This window comes from Mustelus asterias, chromosome 8, assembly GCF_964213995.1.
Source record: "Mustelus asterias chromosome 8, sMusAst1.hap1.1, whole genome shotgun sequence".
Taxonomy (NCBI): domain Eukaryota; kingdom Metazoa; phylum Chordata; class Chondrichthyes; order Carcharhiniformes; family Triakidae; genus Mustelus; species Mustelus asterias.
In genome coordinates, this window is record NC_135808.1 from 73,745,190 (window position 1) to 73,763,819 (window position 18,630).

Consider the following 18,630-nt stretch of genomic DNA (forward strand, 5'->3'; position numbering starts at 1 on the left):
GTACACATCTGCAGAACCAGAATTATGTTCATGATTGTCTGGATGGTGTAGATCCACCAATGTTATCTTCAAGTGAGAGAAACAGCTGTAGCAACCGTATATTTGCCAATTCTCAGCTTCTAGATCTAGCCTGTCTTCTTTAGCCTGCCTATACAGAACTATTATGATTATCATCTTCATCTGAGCTCGGATGGCTTGGTGTCCTTTTATGTGGTTTCTGTTATGCATTGGAGACCTGATAAGCAGGACACACTTTGGCTAGAAACGAATGGAGCTTTATTAATGGTGTGTGATCTCTTCCATCTGCTGCTTCTCTCTGTTTTCCATGCTAGGTCTATTACATCATTTTTGGTGCATACATTAATACTGCAGAATTCCAGTGAGCCAATAGGGATAAATACAAATACATTTCCTCCTCTCAAATTGAACATCCTCAAATAAGTTCAAAACAAGTTCAAAATAAATAATCAATAAGTTAGTCACTATTAATAAATCAGATCATCTGGAGGACATCGCTCTCGGAAAGATTGATGGCAGACCTCAGGTGTCTTCATGGTTCCACTGGTGTTACTGGTGGTTGGTTTAGCCAGATTTGACGTCAGAACAGAAGATGAAGTGTTGATTTTCTCAAAAGACGTCTGGTATTATAGGGGTTGTAGAAAGGTTCAAGTCAGGAGTCTGATCCTGAATTTACAACAGGTTCCAGATTTGGCGATTTGTTTTTCCAGCCAACAAACGAATCTGCATGTATCCTCCAGATAAGGTCATCTCTGTCTGGATAGTATGAGAGGAGTCCAGTCTGCGCAAGGACGGTGGCAGGAACCCGTTTCTCCCCTGTTGTCTCTTTCCGAGTCAAACCTTCTGGTCATTGGTGGAAAACTCTGGGTTTTGGCTTCCCACCATTCCACTTGTGCCTGTTGTTGCTGTCACACAATCGCCTTAGTTCTTGTAGGTTTTAAAAGATCAAATGCGGAACGTACTCATCATGAGTAAGGCAGGGAGGTCTTGGTCGTGGAACGTGTAGTATTCCGGTAGACAAGTAAGAATTTGTTACGATGCTGGATAAGCAAATCTTGTTGTTTGCTTCCTTTTGAAGTGTGATTTATTAATAGCGACTAACTTATTGATTATTCATTTTGAACTTGTTTTGAACTTATTTGAGGATGTTTGAATGAAGTGTTTAGCCAGACCATTAGTAGCAGGGTGATGGTGTTTGGATAGTTTCTTGTAGGAAGTTCTCAAATTCCTGTGAAACAAATTGAAGTCCACTGGCTCTTACCAGCTGATTGGGAAATCCAAAGCGACTAAATACTTCTCTGAGCTAAATGTCATCAGAGTGACCTCGAACCATTTGGTGTTGGCATCAATCATTGCTAAGATGATATGTGCTTTGAACAGTACTGCAAAATCCACATGCACATGTTGCCAAGCCTCTTCAGGCCATTCCCATGGATACAACGGCAGTAAAAATGAGAGGTTTTTTATTTTCACACAAGATGTTCCAGCTGTCTCCTCAGTTTTTGCCTCCAATCTAGATCACTAGAAATAACTTCTTGCTATTTCTTTCACGTGCACGACTCCCCAATGGCCCTCAGGTAGCTTCTCTAATGCCTGCTTCCTCGGTACTAGTGAAATGATCACTCTATGAGCTCCCATAGAAGACATCCTGACTGTACTGACAGCCCCAATCTTCTGGAGTAGTAGGGTTTTAGTTTAGTTGTTAGTTCTGAAGACTTTCCTCATAAAACCATATCCATCACTTCTGAGAGCATGGGATCGCTCCAAGTGTTTTTTCTCACTTGCCTAGAAGTGACAGATGTGTAGTCTACTTGTTAAAAGTAGAAGATGTTGCCGTTTCTGCAGTCTGATGAACTGCTTGGCAGTGGTCTTGAAAGTCCACCACATTACAATGCAGACTTGACTACCGTTACTTAATGGTGTAAGTACGTGCAGACAAAAATGATGCCCATCTTTGCATTTTACTTGCTGCAAATGACGGAATTCCCATGTGTGGTCCAAAAATGGTAGCAAGTGGACGATGGTTCGTCAATGTAAACTTTCCTCCATACATTCCTATTTGCAATTCCTTGACTTCACAAATGATCCCTCGGGCTTCCCATTCAACCTGGGCATATTTACTTTCAGCTTTGCTAAAGGTTCGAGAAGTAAAAGCAATCGATCTTTCTTCCCCCGTTGGCTTAACGTGGGAAACAACCAGTTCTACAGCATAAGGGAATGCATCACAAGCTAAGTGTATAGGTATAGTAGGATCAAAGTGCCTGAGAGCTTCAGACTTAAGTAATGCTTCTTTGGCTTGTCTGAAGGCATTATTGCCTGACCACTTCCACATCTTGTTCTGACGCAAGAGATTATGTAAGGGTTTCAAAATTGTTGCCAAGTTTGGGACAAATCTTACATAAAAATTCAACAATCCTAGGAAGGAACTTAACTGGTTAATATTCTGAGTTGCAGGTGTCTCTGTGATGACCTTGACATGAGGAAATTTGTGAAGGCCAGTGGCATCAATCACATGTCCCAAATACTCAACCAAGTATTGGAAAATCTCACATGTCCTTATGTCATCTCAGACCATAGTCTTTGAATCTCTGGAGAGTAGCATCCAATTTTCTAAGGTGTTGCTCTTCATCTCTTCCAGTGACTCGGACGTCATCCGGATAGCACTGGACTCTGCTCAGTCCACTCAGGATCGGATCCATTCCCCTTTGAAACAACGCAGGAGTAGATGTGATACCAAACAGCAATCTTTGGTATCAGAACAAGCCTTTGAATGCCGCGATTGTCAGAAGTTCCTGTGACTTCTTGTCCACATTCATCTGCAAGTCGGCCTGGCTCAGGCCAATTTTTCTGAAATTTTGGCCCCCTGCCAATTCCACAGACAGGTCTTCAATGCGAGGTAATATTCAGCAGATAATATTGGATTCGGGGTGACTTTGAAGTCTCTGCAACTCCTTATAGATCCATCTTTCCTGATGACTGGAACAATAGGCGTAGCCCATTCACTGATGCTGACAAGGTCTGGGTAAGATGCTCTGTCGCAGAGTCGATGCAGACTTGTTGGGCCAAATGGCCTCCTTCTGCACTGTAGTGATTCGATGATATTTCTGGTGCATATACTAAAACAGCATAGCTCCAGCGAGCCAATAGGAATAAATACAAATACATAACTGTCTCAACCAAGTTCAGTTTCCCCTGAAAATTTGGTTTCAAATCTCAGTTTCTAGTCTATTAGAAGCTGAGGGCCCATTTCTTCTCCCTGTGTCCTTTATTAATTCAGGTCTGTCTCAAAAAATACAAGCTATGAGACAACAGATAACATCACATTATTTCCTCAAGTGGGCAATTCCAAACAAGTGTACATACTCCTAAAATTTGTATATGCATTTCGGAGAGAAATCAGTAAACATTTTTACCAAACAAGGAATAGTGGAGATACGAAATTCACTCCCCCAAAATTGAAATTTTCAAGCCTGAGATTAATAAGACTTTTGTTAGGCAAGGGCATTAAAAGATATGGAGCTAATTCAGAAAAATGAAATTGAGATACAGATCTGCCACAATCGAATTGGATGCCAGAACAGATAAAGAGATGAATAGTTGACTCCCGTTCTTATGAAGAATGTGTTTATGTGGGGGAGTTGTGTGTAAATTATCAGTGAGACTAGGACAGTGCACAATGAAGTCAAGGATGGATCTGAAGATGAGCAAAGGATTTTAAATTCAAACATTCCAGGGAACAATTTGATCAGCAGGATGGGGTGAGCAGGTTTTGAACAAGTTGAAGTTTACGGAGGGTAGAATATGATAAACTGTCCAAGTGGACATTTAAAAAGACAAGAAGTATCATAAAGGTGATGAAATAGGTGCAGAGGCAAGTGATTTTGGAGATGGAAGTAAACAGACGGCAATAGCTAAGATGTGGAGTTGAAACATAGCCGAATGCCAAGGCAACAGATGGAGTCAGTAGCAAAGGAATGGAATTTATGACGGGGTCAAAATAATGGCTCTGGTCTTCCAGACATTTAGTGAAGGAAATTTAACTCATCCATCACAGACTCAAAAAGTAGTCTTGCACTACAAAAACTGTTGTTTGTGGGGTCAACCAACAGAGAACTAAAAGTAGATATAAAAGCTGACCCGGTGCCTGCAGTCGACGCCACAGTAACAGATAAGAGGATGGGACCAAGAATAGATCGTTGGAGGATTTCAGAGTTGAGTGTGTCATACAAATTCTTGCCAGGGAAATCACACTTGATTATAAAGCAAGAAGTTGGATATTGGGAAAGAAAAGTAGACAAATCAAATAAATTAATTATAGGTTACATATAACGATGACAGCCAGCTTGAAGTCTCCCCATAAATATCACTGAAGATTATGCAATGCCTGAAAGGGGGCTTGTCACAACCAAGAACATTCCAGAAATTTGGGATCCTTAGTTATTATAAACACAAAGTTTATTTTGTGTCCTTCTATTCCAGTACCTTCATCCCATGAAAGCCACACCTCAGTCTGATCATTAGGGGCACATTCAGGGTGGCACAAGTTTGACTCTCCCCTGAGTTGCAAGTAAAACATGAACTTGGCAAAAAATCTACTAAACTTGCTAGATTGTTCGAGTATTTCTGCTTTGTATATAAAGAGAGCACATTTAAAATGCACTTGCAGCTCATATAATGCTGATGTCCACATTTTAACATCAAATTTGTTAAAAAGGAGCAAGAACAAAATTCACATTGAATTATCAATGTCTAGAATGTTTTCTTATTCAAAGCTGCAAAAACACAGTACCTTGTAACTGGGTGAATCATCTATGTTCTCTTCGTCAAAATGCAGCTCCATGCTCATGAATGCTGCCAAATGACCTATGTGCTTTACAAGTCTTCTAATTGTTTGGCTTATTTTGTTCTCAGCTTCCATTACCATAGAAGAAATGTCTGAATCACAGCCCTGGAAACACACAAACAGGCATCAGCTTGCAACAAGATATTGAATAAAGCACTAACAAACACCTCCTCCAGCTTTCAGAAATCTTGGACCCAGACAAAAATGTTTTAAAATAAAATTTTGCTACTATTCAATTTTACTTAAAACAGTTACAAAACATTTATATTCAACAAATAGAAAAACAGTTGCATAAATTGGAAATCTGAAACTAAACAAAGTACTGGACACACATTGTAGGTAAGCCTGTGTGTGCAAAGAATTGCAGGAGAACATTCTGAGCAGAGTTCTCAAGGAGACTTACAGCAGTTTCAGTTTTTGGCTTGTGTAGAGTTCCATGAAAAAAATTGAGAGATAATAACAGATTTTTTTTTTAAACTTGCGTGCAAGTACAATTTAGTGAAATTTTAACAGTTAGAACTTGATCTGACAGAATTAAAAATATCAAATATTGCTTTACCCCATTTCTTTGATGGTCTTTCTCTCCTCCACCTCCCTCCATTTCAAACCCATGTTGGTTTTTATATTTTATACATATTGCCAAATTGTATTAGCTTATGATTGCATTATTCACTTATGTGCCACTTTAATGAGCCTGAGTCCACAAATCCCTTTGTGCCCCAGAACAATCAGCCTTTCCCCAGAACACAAATATATATTCTCTAATCAAAATATACATAAGCTCATATTTACGGAGTCTGAAGCGGAATACTATTTTATGCGCCCTGGAATTTATAAGGTTAAAGGGGTGATTTGATCCAAGTTTTCAAGACATTTAGAGGAACTCATATAGGAAGAGAGAGAACTCAAGGCAGGAGTCCCTTCTCAAATTGAGCCGTTAAATGACTCCCTGCTGTTCCCACAGCAGATTGTCCCCTGTCTTTTTAGCAATGGGTTGGATGGCAGTCAGGAAATCTGGCACTTGGTATAATTTAGCCCATTCATTTTGTATTCGCGATATTGACAGAAATTGATGTCATCGCTGACAGATGAAACAACTGGATGATTAACTTATTTTAGACTTCCTTCTGTACCCTTGGTCTGGTTTGTTATCTTCTCTGTTCCAGTGTAAAAGTAGAAGGCACTTTCAACGTAGATGCGAATACAAAATTCAATTACACTTCTTCTTGGAGAGCCAGAATTATTAGTTCAGGATAAAAGCAAATTACTGCGGATGCTGGAATCTGGAATAAAATCAGAAAATCTCAGCAAGTTTGACAGCATCTGTGGAGCAAGAATAGAGCTAACGGCTCTGACGAAGGGTCATCCAGTCTCGAAACGTTAGCTTTATTCTCTCTCCACAGATGCTATCAGACCTGCTGAGATTTTCAAGTGTTTTGTGTTTTAGTTATTTAGTTAAGGATCTGCGATATCAAGGGGAAAATAAAAATGGATGCACAACTTTGAATGTTAATCTTGCTTGCCACAAGTTTTGCACACAGATAATGAAAATGAACATAATGTACCTGCAATAGTAGTTGTAAGCTTCTACCTAATGTTCTAACTTCCCCAAGCAGTTCATCTTCAATTATCTCAAAGCATGTATCTTGTGGGACAATGTCCATCCACAGCTTCATGAGAATGGTCACCCTTTCAAAAATTGACGTGGCCCTGACACAGTTTGACTGCATGGCTTGATTATTGGTGAACACTAGGTAGAATTAAAAAGTGAGCCATTAAAGTTAGATCACAATATGAAATCATCCACAAGTAAATTGAGCCACATAATTGATGAACAATGACTCCCGAGGTTCTTTCCTTTCGTCATGTAAAAAGTTTGCTTTCCCCACCACATCAGCGAGACCTAGGCAGCTCAGGTTTATAGTCCAATTCTCTGAATAAATGTCTCATACATCATTGGAAAACATGCAGTTATCTGCATTTTCCTTTTAGGTCTAATAAGTGCCAAAGTAATTTCTGGAGGAAAAAAACTAGATACAATTTTTAAAAACAGAATCGCAGACTTACAATTTTCTTGACTTTCTTCATCAAGCTGTTCATAGGATTTGGAGATTTCCATCGTCTCCTTATGAATTGTTAGGAGATCAGTTATAAGTCTATCAGGAATGTTCTCCTGTGATGAATGATTTCTTCCCAGAAAATCAACAGCTGCACCTAAAATTTCCTTACAAACGACAGGCAGTGTTGACTCTGACCCTGTTAAACATATACTCTGAGAAACATTCAGCAGATCTGTTTCAAAATGAAAATAATTTCATGAGTGAAAAGGCTTGAATAACTGCTAATGATTCAAAGTTTCAGCTCTACCAGTTAATGCAAAAGACGTGTTACTAGATTCAGAAAACAAACTCCTACAACAAATCCTTGTGTGTATTATGCATTTTGCCTCAGCTCTTGATTTTGCCAGTTATATTTCATATGCAGCTTTAAAAACAACATTGAACAGTGTCGGAAAATTTATGAAGAAGTCATTAAGTGAAATAATGCTGTTTCTACTGGACGGCCATCTGGCTTATAATGGCAGTAATCACGGCTGTAAAGAAGCACAGTAGAGCAGGTAAAATTTAACCAACCACATGCTGCGCAACTTGAAATTCATAGAAATAACTCAGGTTACATGCATTCTTTATCTTGTCACAGAGAGAAGCTATTATGTTGCCTCAAGTTCAACAAGGCTGGCAGCTGCCATGGACAATAAATGTGGTGTTTAGAGTTGTCATGGTGACAATTTTCTTTCCAAAGCATACTTAAAACAATTTAAACTACATGTAAAATTTTGCAACATTCTTACTTTGTGCAATCAGTAAAACGGTTAATCTGATTCTGATAGAGATAATGAAAAAACAATACTGAACGACACAGAAATACAAGTATTTAATGTTGACAAACTATTCAGTCACATTTACTACATGCATCAGAAATTAGATCATGCATCTTAAGTATTCAAACTAAAAAGGGTTTGTACTAAATAGCTGCAAAAGTCAAACATTTAGCACTTACCGAACATTGTGTCCGTGTAAAATAATGGATTAAAAAAACAGCCACCCAACAGTTCAGCTGATTGTAAGATTCTAAACTAACAAAGTAATGTAGTCCATGACAAGCTATTCACTTAGTCCAAAATAATGGGGACCAAAGGACAAAGCTTTCGCATAAAGTGGGGAAAGGGATGCTAAATTTAACCTCGAGAAATACCCCACATATATAAGTGGATAATCTATTGAATAAGCTGCCTCAGATGGCAGAGGCAAAAATTAGGTCATTTCTTTTTCACCTAGCAATTCCTATTTTAAGGCAGTGGGTAGCTAAACTTTGCAGTCTATGTCCAGTCTAGTCAAGGTTAGATTCCTTTGATCAATCTCAGCTGGGACAACATAAAAATCACCTTAAGAATGCAGGAGTTAGGGAAGGAGGAAAAAATAATTAGGAACCTGGGGATTTCTAAATGAAGTGAAGACCAAGGTCCATATTATTCACTTTCCATTAGCAGTCAGGGTAACTGCTCCTGATAACTATCCAATGCCTGCCACAGAGCATGCAAGCACACAGGCAGGGTTAGACTTGAGTTATGGTGCGCTCAAGATAAAAATATCTGGCAACACCACCTGGACTCCCACAGGAAGAACAAGGACTTAACGGAATACAGTCAGTGCCTATGGAACAATATCCCGGCAGAATTAATACCCTCAAACAAGATATAGGATAAAGGTAGAGAGTAAAGACTACAGAAATAATTGCCAAAATCAAGTATTCATTGCAGCAGCTTATGAAAATAAAACAGAACACATCAACTGAATTCACATATACACACAGTAGTTTAGTATGGAGATATTCTATGAATAGATACCTGTAGGATGTGCAGACTGCAGATTCTGAACACTAAGAGCTTGGATTCCTGCTAAACACCCAGATATTCGTTTGCTTTTGAAAAAGCTTCTGCTTCTAAGCATGGAAAAATGAAGTGTGTAATTTCAGTTGTTTCACAAATTATTGCATTTATATCACAGCAACATCCTCAAACTGCTGCTCAGTGCATTCATACATTCCAAGTCACAATAGAAACAGATCTATGAATGTTGGAATATATTCCTGAAGGGCCATTTATTAATAATGGATACCAAGATAGATATCTAGCTGTTTGACGAAATAGTTAAATGCCATCCTTAATGTGATCTGAACACCTATTTTAAAAACTTGTATGATTCAAGATTAATGCACTACAAATTTGCTCCATTGGCTATAAAACACTTTCAGACTTCCAATGGCCATCAAAAGCACAATATTATTGCAAGTCTTTCTTTTTACTTTATGAGCAATGTTGGAACAGAAGGCATAATGAAAGCAAATATTTTTAAACACAGTATATATGGCATTTTGCGTCACTGGCATATCAAAGTAAATTCAAATGTGGCAAACAATTCCATTAGCAGCACCCCATTAATATGATTTTCTTTGTTTAGATGATACCGTCTGAGGGAAGAATATCGGCATGACACTCGGAGAATTGGTGATTCTATTTTTAAAATCACCACAGGGATCTTAATTGTTTTTCCTCAACAGTTCAAAGGGATTTTGTCTCATATGATGGCTGGTAGCCCCAGCAATGCGCTGTCTCGGAGTAGTTTTAGTATAGATTATGCCACCTAAATCTGGATGTGAGACTCAAAAAAGCAATCTTCTAATCCAGAAACCAGAAGCCTATCAGTTGATCAACGTTGACACATATAACGCCAAGCAACTTAAGGCTCTCCTATCCCAAAGTAGGATCAACTGATTCCAACAATTCAGTTGATAGCATTTAGTTGGACTTTTAAGAGATTGTAAGCCAAACAGTACCAGTTTGGAGAAAATTAAACGAAGCTGTTAAAATGTGAATTTATCATAATAAAAAGAATTATGCAGTGTTATTTCTGAAGAGGGCAAGAAGTTCACTAAATCTTGATGCTCGAATGGGGAGATAATTAAATATTTGGAACATGAATTCATTCCAACCTTTTCCCAACATTGCTATGAAGCAAATTAGGTCTTTTTAGGAATGGGAGCTTTTATTATAGAAGCTTACCATCTCAAAACAATTCATAAATCGTATAAATATAACAATGGTGATGGCTTAGAAATATGTAGCAAATGAGAATGCCTCAGCAGATAATCATCATAGAAGGGACTAATGCATTTATTATTGATTTGTACACATGGAACTCTGAAAAGGTACAAAGGATCTTTTTTTTAAAAAAAAGGGTGCATTTTCAAATACACATTTCTTTCCAAACTGAATAAGGTTATTTAACATTATTTCTATTGCAGGCTATAAATATTTAAAGACAGTTGTTTTAAACAATTATTCAACTTCAATAATGCTGCCAAAACCTGTATCCCTTTCAACAGTATTCCGTCTGGAATACAAAAAAGGCACTGTAAATGTTCCAGACAGAATAACAGCAGAGGTTATTCCAGTGCCTTAACAATACAACAAATGAACATGTGGTGTAAAAATCTATCTTTTCCCAATCTGTTTCCAAGTTTCACATTTGTACGTTGCAAGCTTTTCAGTAACACAACTACTGACTGGCAAAAGACACTGTTCTGAAGGACACTAGCTTCTGTTTAAGTTGGCACATACACTGTGAACTGGGCTTTTTAAAGCTTTGAAACTTGGAACAACAATTTACCAAGCATCATCTACCTCTGATCGATAGCTTAGCACTGTGTGCACAAAGAGACAACATGATAAATCAGGAGCTATATTTTCATATATACACACATTATATAAAAGCCATATTTAATTTTTGTGTTGGAGGAATAAAATCTATGGGAAGTGGGTGTCACTTGGAGCACCAGCAAATGCATTGTTCCACATTGCTTTAGAACATGTAGCTATAATTTCCTGAACAATCGCAGTTGGCATCAGGATCTATTGCATGCACAGATTACAGACTTCAATACAGAAAGTTTAGTGCATGATTAAGAACACCATAACTCAACTGTCTCAGGGAGGAACACTTGTTTGCATTTGGGTTTGGACATGCTTGGATCCAAAATGAGAAAACAACATCTAAAATGTGAGGGGTGGTGGTTGGCACAGGACAAGTATGCACATGTAATAGATTCAAATCAGGAATATAGGGAATAAATACTGAACACCACTTTATATTACACCACTAGTGTAACATCTACATGTTGCAAACTGATTTTTCCACTTAAATTTAATACACTAAACTCAAAAAATTGAAAGCCCAATCTACAAAAAAGTTATTATACAAGTTGTACTGTTTGGGAATGATAACGTGAAATTATGGACCTATAATGCTCACAATATGCTTTGTATTATCTTATTTAAATACTTTCCATGAAATCAAAATCTACAAAGAATGTATTGAAAACCATGAGGGCATTGATTGATAATACATTCAAAAATAACAGAGCAAAGTTATTGCTGTACCCATAACTGGAAAGAAGGGAAATAAAGCTTCAAAATCCCAGTGGAGGAGTAATAATTCAAAAAAAGAGGGCCGCATAGACTGAAGACTATGACCCAGCACTGACAACAGTAAAGTGATTCCCATCTTCTTTTAGTACCTTCCTTATGTTATACCCCTCCAATTCAGAATGCGCTGTTTTCAAATCAACTTTGATTGCATGGAAACACATTTCAAAAGCTACTCACCTTCTTCGAGAGAAAGAGGAAGATAGTATTAAATCAGTTTCCCAAACATCATTGGGGTCATAAAAAAGGTCTTCATCTCTAGAATGTGTATTGCCCTGTTGAGAAGATATATTATAATCTATATAGGTACTAGTGTTGAAAAAGCAACAGAACAAACCAGAATATTTGCTCCCATCAAATTTCAGGGATCTTGACAAGTTCTCCAAGAAATATATGGAAGAGCGCTATATTTAATGTTGGATTTTGAAGCAGTGATTCATCAAGCTTAAAATAAAAGTACCAAGACAAAAGGTGATTAAATGCCGATGAGTTTGGCAATCACCAAATAAAACAACAAGTAATTTGTTAACTTAGCTTTGCAATTAATAAACACCTCACACCGATTGTGTTAGGAAGCCCCTGGTCCCAGGTTTCCAGCAATAGTTTTTCTTATTCATGTGCTGTGAGCATTGCTGCTAAGGTAAAGTTTTTCCAGCCCTTCACCTATTTGCCCTTCCCTTGAGAAGCTGCTGGTGAATCACCTTCTACCGAGTTGCTTACTAGGCCATTTCAGATACAGTCAAGAGTCAGCCACATTGCATTGGATGGAAGTCACATACAAGCCAAACCAGGAGATTTCCTTTCCTAAAGAACATTAGTGAACCAGTTGGTTTTTACAATGATCCATTGTTTTAATGGCCACCGACAGTAGTTGTTTTTAAAGTTAGGGATACCTGAAGAAGGAGATTTCTAACCAGCGAATAAGATTCATATGCAGAATGCAGCCTTTCAGAGGACAAGGGATCAGTAAAGAGTTAAATGATCATTGGGCAAGCTAGCACAAACAGCTTACACATATGTGAATGCAGTAAGTGATTCAAAACAAGTGATGATTTTAAAACATATATGCTGATATTTTAAATATATTGTCCACTTGAGTCAAGCACTGGTACCAAAAGGCATGGTGGTAAAATGTCAATAGTTTAAAGCCAAAGGTCTGGGAACAGGTTACTCAGCAGTAGTCTTATTGGGGAAATTCCAAAGAGGGAACATAAATTGCAACATAAGGAATTGATGCATTCACTGTCCAGACACAAGGATAGATATGCCCCTGGACGCAGGAACACATCTCTATTCAACTTGGCAGTGAGCCGGTGGGAACGTCCATTTTGACCTTGCGATAGCATCTGCCATCATCAAGCAGCAGGAATGTAGTTAGAACCAAGAAGGCAGACTACATCCATATTAACTGGGCGAATGAGATATCACCATGCTATTAAGTATCATATAGTTGGCTGAGGTAGTTGACAGAGATTTGTATTGATGTATGGCTGTTAAATGAAATTGATTTTAAGCTAATGATAGGCAGAATTATTGATTAGAAAAAAGTATAATTGATCTATATTTGACTCTGTACTTGAGATCTTTCAGAGAGGTTCTTTCGCTCTATTCTTAGAGCTATCCAACCCTTTGTAAGTCTCCAGTCGGCTGTATGTGTGCATTGCTTTGTTCTATGTTTTATGTAAAATAAATTTTGTTACATCTTTGCCCAGAGATATTTGCCTTGTGAGTTTTGAATTGTCTAAGTCAAGACACAATTGGCCACCTTTAAAATTCCACAACAGTACAAAGAACAAAGAACAATACAGCACAGGAACAGGCCCTTCGGCCCTCCAAGCCCGCGCCGCTCCCCGGTCCAGGATTGAATCCTGAATCCAGGATCCCCGCCCAATTTTCCAGTCTATCTACATCCTAATATCCTATCCACCGAGCTGTCCCTCACAGCTACGATGCTTTGTTCATCACAACCCATTAACTCACCCCCACCCCCCCATTCCAGACCATGTGATCTCCAGGGAGAGGCGAAAACCCAGAGTGAAAACCCCAGGGCCAATATGGGGAAAAAAAATCTGGGAAATTCCTCTCCGACCCCCTGAGGCGATCGAAACGAGTCCAGGAGATCACACTGGCCCTGATCAGAAAATGCTTCCCAACCCTATTCATTTCCACTTCTGCTTTACGAACACCATCTGAATTCCCTGCCCCCGAGACAGGTTCCCAACTATCCGCAGTCTCGCTCTGTACTGGCACCAGCAAGATGATCATAGAATGAAGCCTTGAAACGAGAAACAAAGAACAATTAGCCCGCGCCGCTCCCTGGTCCAAACTAGACCACTCTTTTGTATCCCTCCATTCCCACTCCGTTCATATAGCTGTCTAGATAAGTCTTAAACGTTCCCAGTGTGTCCGCCTCCACCACCTTGCCCGGCAACACATTCCAGGCCCCCACGACCCTCTGTGTAAAATATGTCCTTCTGATATCTGTGTTAAACCTCCCCCCCTTCACCTTGAACCTATGACCCCTCGTGAACGTCACCACCGACCCGGGGAAAAGCTTCCCACCGTTCACCCTATCTATGCCCCTCATAATTTTATACACCTCTATTAAGTCTCCTCTCATCCTCCGTCTTTCCAAGGAGAACAACCCCAGTTTCCCCAATCTCTCCTCATAACCAAGCCCCTCCATACCAGGCAACATCCTGGTAAACCTCCTCTGTACTCTCTCCAAAGCCTCCACGTCCTTCTGGTGGTCAGCACGTCCTGAGGTCAGCACTGGCCTCAGGATTATTAGGCCAGTGCTGTTAGCCCTGTGCTACCAGACCCTCAGTGCATCTAACTCTATATAGCAGATTGCAATCTGTAACATCTTCACGATTCAAATCGCAACACAAACTAGTCCTTCAGTCAAATGGCCAAAGACCCGGGCTGGTCGGACCAGACCGATGTCAGGGGCCGGACAGACTGGACTGATGTCCCAGGCCAGTCGGACCGGACCGACGTCCCGGGCTGGTCGTACTGGCGAGGGTCAACAGTAAAGGTAGAACAACAGAGGCCTCAGAGTCAGTAATTCAAGTGAAGAGTTCACAAATCATAAATGGCAACATTAATCACTCCATTATATTACTGTATTTAACTTCATGGTGACTCTTATTAAAAATATAAGTTTAATTTTGACCTTTCAAACTTTGTGGTTCCTCAGTCCCTTAATGCTGACACATCAAATGATTTGGTGGCAAAGGTAGTACAAATGATCATTACACATGCCAATGCAGAAAATCACATATGAAATAAAATACTACTTTTTCATTTGGATATTTATTTTTCAAGTCTTCTGGAAATAACCAAGTATTTTCACCCTTTACTGTTCAAACCGATGAACAGGAGCTTTGCTATACAATTTTCTCATGGTGGGTAAACTACTAATTGCAAACGTAAAGCCAACTTTGCTAAGTAATTGCCCAAAAACAAGATAGAACATGTTTAATATCCTCTATTCAAACAGGACCTTTAGAGAAAATAAAATGAAAACTGTTAAGCTAAAAATGCCAATATAAATAAAACTAGTAAATGTGAAGCTGTAAAAGAACAGAAAAACAGAGAATATTTTAAAGCTTGTGAAAAGACACCTGCATGAAGTAATTTTACAACAAAATTCTACCATGTCTTTATGTAAATCTTCCTACAAGCCTGAACATTTTGCAGTGTACAAAATATGTCCAAGACCTGAAAAGCCCATCTTATCACCTTTTGATGTTGAAAAAGACAGATTGCTGTGTCCGATTTTGAGGCCAGACTAATGGTCATGACGTCTGAATTTGTTTTTATCAGGACTTGTCCAGATTCTGCTTTTACTGCCCATGAATTTCCATGTCATGTGCAAGGATACAACTTATTTTTTGAATAATTGACTTGATTTTCATACCCGCATCTTATCAAGCCTCAACAGGGATGGCACAAGTCAGAGAGAGAGTCCATAAATTCAAAACACATTGAAAAAAAACTTAGATTTTTTAAAAGTAGAATTAGAAAAAAAACTATGACAAAGAATGAAAATTTGAATAGTATTAATAACAGGCATTTGAACTGAGTACCTGTGAATTAGGAAAAATTATAATATGCATATTCTTTCGTGTTTTGAGTATAGCAAAGGCAACATTGCACTGTTTTATCCCAAGGTATTAATTTGGTATCATTAATTCATAGTAAACACAAGTGAAATAAAAAGCCATTTTCCTTTGTATAAACGTTTACTTAAATTGTAAATTTAGAAAAATATTGGCCATGTATCTTCTGGTCCAATCAAGCAGATAATACTTCGAAAGCAACTTCTGCTTTTGATTCAAACCAACTATTTTCATAACTGCTATCCAGAATTGATAAATTGTCAGACAAAGAACCAGAAAATACTAAAAAGGTAATGAAAACATAAAATAGAAGAGAAATAAGCCAGGAATCTTAAGATAAAGAAAAAAAGAGAGGCGCTCTAAAGAGGTAAAGAAATACAAAGCTATGTAAATATGTTTTTGTCGCATTTGCAAAAGGAAATTGGATTCTAAGCATTTACAAATTACTTATGCCCCTCTGTAAAGTACACATTATGCATTGCAGAAAAGTAACATGGCAAAATTTTCTTCGATAGTCACTAGGATGTAACAAATTGGATTTTGGAGCACGTCTTAGAGGAAATGTTAAACAATACAGTGAGAAGGCTTTAATGTACATTTGAGGCATTTGATGTTATTACTTTGGCTTCTGGGAAAATCCATAAAATTAGTTTTGGCATGGATTGTGGTGAATCCAAAATATAGAAATAATCAGCAGCTGTTAATTACGAAGTCCCACCAAGCAGCAAATAGAAATCATACAAACCTTCCTTCTTTCGGCTAGCGGGTCCAGATTAGTGAGAAATGTTTGCTGTGGGGAGTCAGTTTAGCTCAGTTGATTGGACAGCTGGCTCATAATGCAGAGTGACACCAACAGTGTAGGTCAATTCCTGTACTGGCTGACGTCATTCCCGAAGGACCCGCCTCCTCAACCTTGCCCCTCGCCTGAGGTGTGGTGATGCTCAGGTTAAGTCAGCACCAGTTTATGGTAATCTGGGATTATGGCAAATTTATCTTAAAAAAGAATTGCTGGAACAGTTGTTCTAATATGTTATAATGAGAATACAACTTTACCTGATAAAGTTCCCTCATCGCTGCCAACTTGCATTCAAATTTTTCCAAGCTCCAGAATGTGCTTATGCCCAGTTTAGTATTTTTAACCTGTACCCGAATCGGAGTTTGGATGTTTTTATTTTCATCATCAGACTCTTCACGCCTGTAAAAAGAAAAAATACATAAGGTAAGAGTTGGACAAGATCACTGGGCCTGTTCCACCATTCAATATGATCATGGCTGATGGTGGTTTCAATTCCACTTTCCTACCTACTCCCCCTATCCCTAGATTCCCTGAAACACCTCAAATCTGTCTTTCTCAGCCTTAAATATAACCAATGATGACACATTCACCATCCTGTGAGGCAGAGAATTCCAAGGATTCACAACCTTTTGAGTGAAGAAATTTCTCATCTCAGTCCTAAATGATAAGGTCCTTGCCCTGAAAATGTGCCCTCTTGTTCTAGATTCTCGACCCAAGAGAAAATAACCTCTCATCATCTGTGTTGTCAAACCCCATCATAATCCTATAGGTTTCAATGAGATCACCCCTTATTCTTCTAACTACAGAGAACATAGACCCAATTTGCTCAGCCTCTCATCATCGGACAACTGTCTCATCCCAGGGTCCAATCGAGTGAACCTTCACTGTACTGTCGCCAATGCAAGTATATTCTTTTTAGATATGGAGACCAAAATTTCACATAGTATTCCAGATGTGGTCTCACCAAAGCCCTTTACAATTGTAGCATTACTTCTTTATTCTTGCATTCAAATCCCCTTGCAATAAAGGCCAACACGCTATTATCTTTCCTAACTGCCAGTTGCACCAGCATGCAAACTTGTGTGTTTCTTGTACAAATGCATCCAAGTCTCTCTAAATATCAAAATATACAAGTATCACACCTTTTTTTTAAAAATCTGTTTTTCTGTTCTTAGGACTAGAGTGAATAACCTCACAATTCTCCACGTTATAGTCCATGCGTAATCTTGCTGCCCACTCACTTAAACCTGTCCAAATCTTTGTAGCCCCTGTATCCTCCTCACAGTTTGAACTCCCACCTAGCTTTGTATTGTCAGCAAATTTAGATACAATGTTCTGTCATTAATATAGTTGTAAATAGCAAAAGCCCCAGCACTGATGTTTGCGGCACTCCACTGGTCACAGCCTGCCAACTTAAAAATGCCCCATTTAGTCCCATTTTCTGCTTCATGTCCATTAATTAATCCTCTATTCATGCTAATATATCACCCCAACTCCATGAGCCTTTATCTTGTGCATTAATGTTTCTTGTGGCATCTTATTGAATGCTTTTGGAAATCCAAATATATATCTACACATAGAATACACATAAAAAATACATTAGTAATGCACGACCATTCAGCAAGAAATTTATAAAAGCACAACCTTCATATCGGTCAACAAATTATAACATTTCACTTGTATGTATCCTAACCTGTTTTGAAATCAACACCATTGTACAAGGAACAGCCATTTTCAGGTATCAAGATAATTGATTTGCAACCAGTGCATATGTTCACACTCCAGAATGTTATGGCAAGTTAAATGATTTCTGCTCATGATTCAAACTGAAAATGTTTAATCTTATTCATTTTATGAAGTCAAAGTAATGGAGGCAAGGTATTTCCACAATGGACCATAGGAGAAGAAAATACACGTGTTGCAGTTCTTTTGCATATTAAAAGAATGACATTGGCAGAGGCCCTGGGAGCAGACCACCTCAATCAGGTCTCCCGAAATGTCAGATCAGCTAAATCTGTTACCCGTCTCCCATCCTGCACAAAATCTCACTCACTCATCCACAACTGGCCTCACTAACTCCACATTATTCCTCAGTCTTCCAACACCTCAAATTACAATTTTATACATGTTATTTTTAAGGGATATCTTTGCTCAGTTTCCAGTTAGCAACACTCAAATCTAATCACCTGCATCTAACAAAATTCGAACAATTACGTATATATGAATGAACAAATAAACCAGAGGTGAATAACCAATCTAGATAACTGGATGCATCAGGACAATCTATTGTCAATCATTTTCTACA

The 18,630-nt window shown here is 38.5% G+C and overlaps 1 protein-coding gene across 2 annotated transcripts in view; it reads right to left on the minus strand.

Moving 5' to 3' along the window:
* Positions 1 to 18,630, minus strand: part of kif14 (kinesin family member 14) — a 98,669-nt gene that overhangs the window by 26,403 nt on the left and 53,636 nt on the right. For both annotated transcript variants that reach the window (XM_078218184.1, XM_078218185.1), the window contains exons 21-26: positions 16,583 to 16,724; positions 11,586 to 11,680; positions 8,769 to 8,863; positions 6,929 to 7,153; positions 6,427 to 6,611; positions 4,808 to 4,966 (exon numbers count right to left, since the gene is read on the minus strand). In XM_078218184.1, the coding sequence (XP_078074310.1) occupies positions 4,808 to 4,966; positions 6,427 to 6,611; positions 6,929 to 7,153; positions 8,769 to 8,863; positions 11,586 to 11,680; positions 16,583 to 16,724 (901 nt within the window). The remainder of the gene's footprint in view (positions 1 to 4,807; positions 4,967 to 6,426; positions 6,612 to 6,928; positions 7,154 to 8,768; positions 8,864 to 11,585; positions 11,681 to 16,582; positions 16,725 to 18,630) is intronic.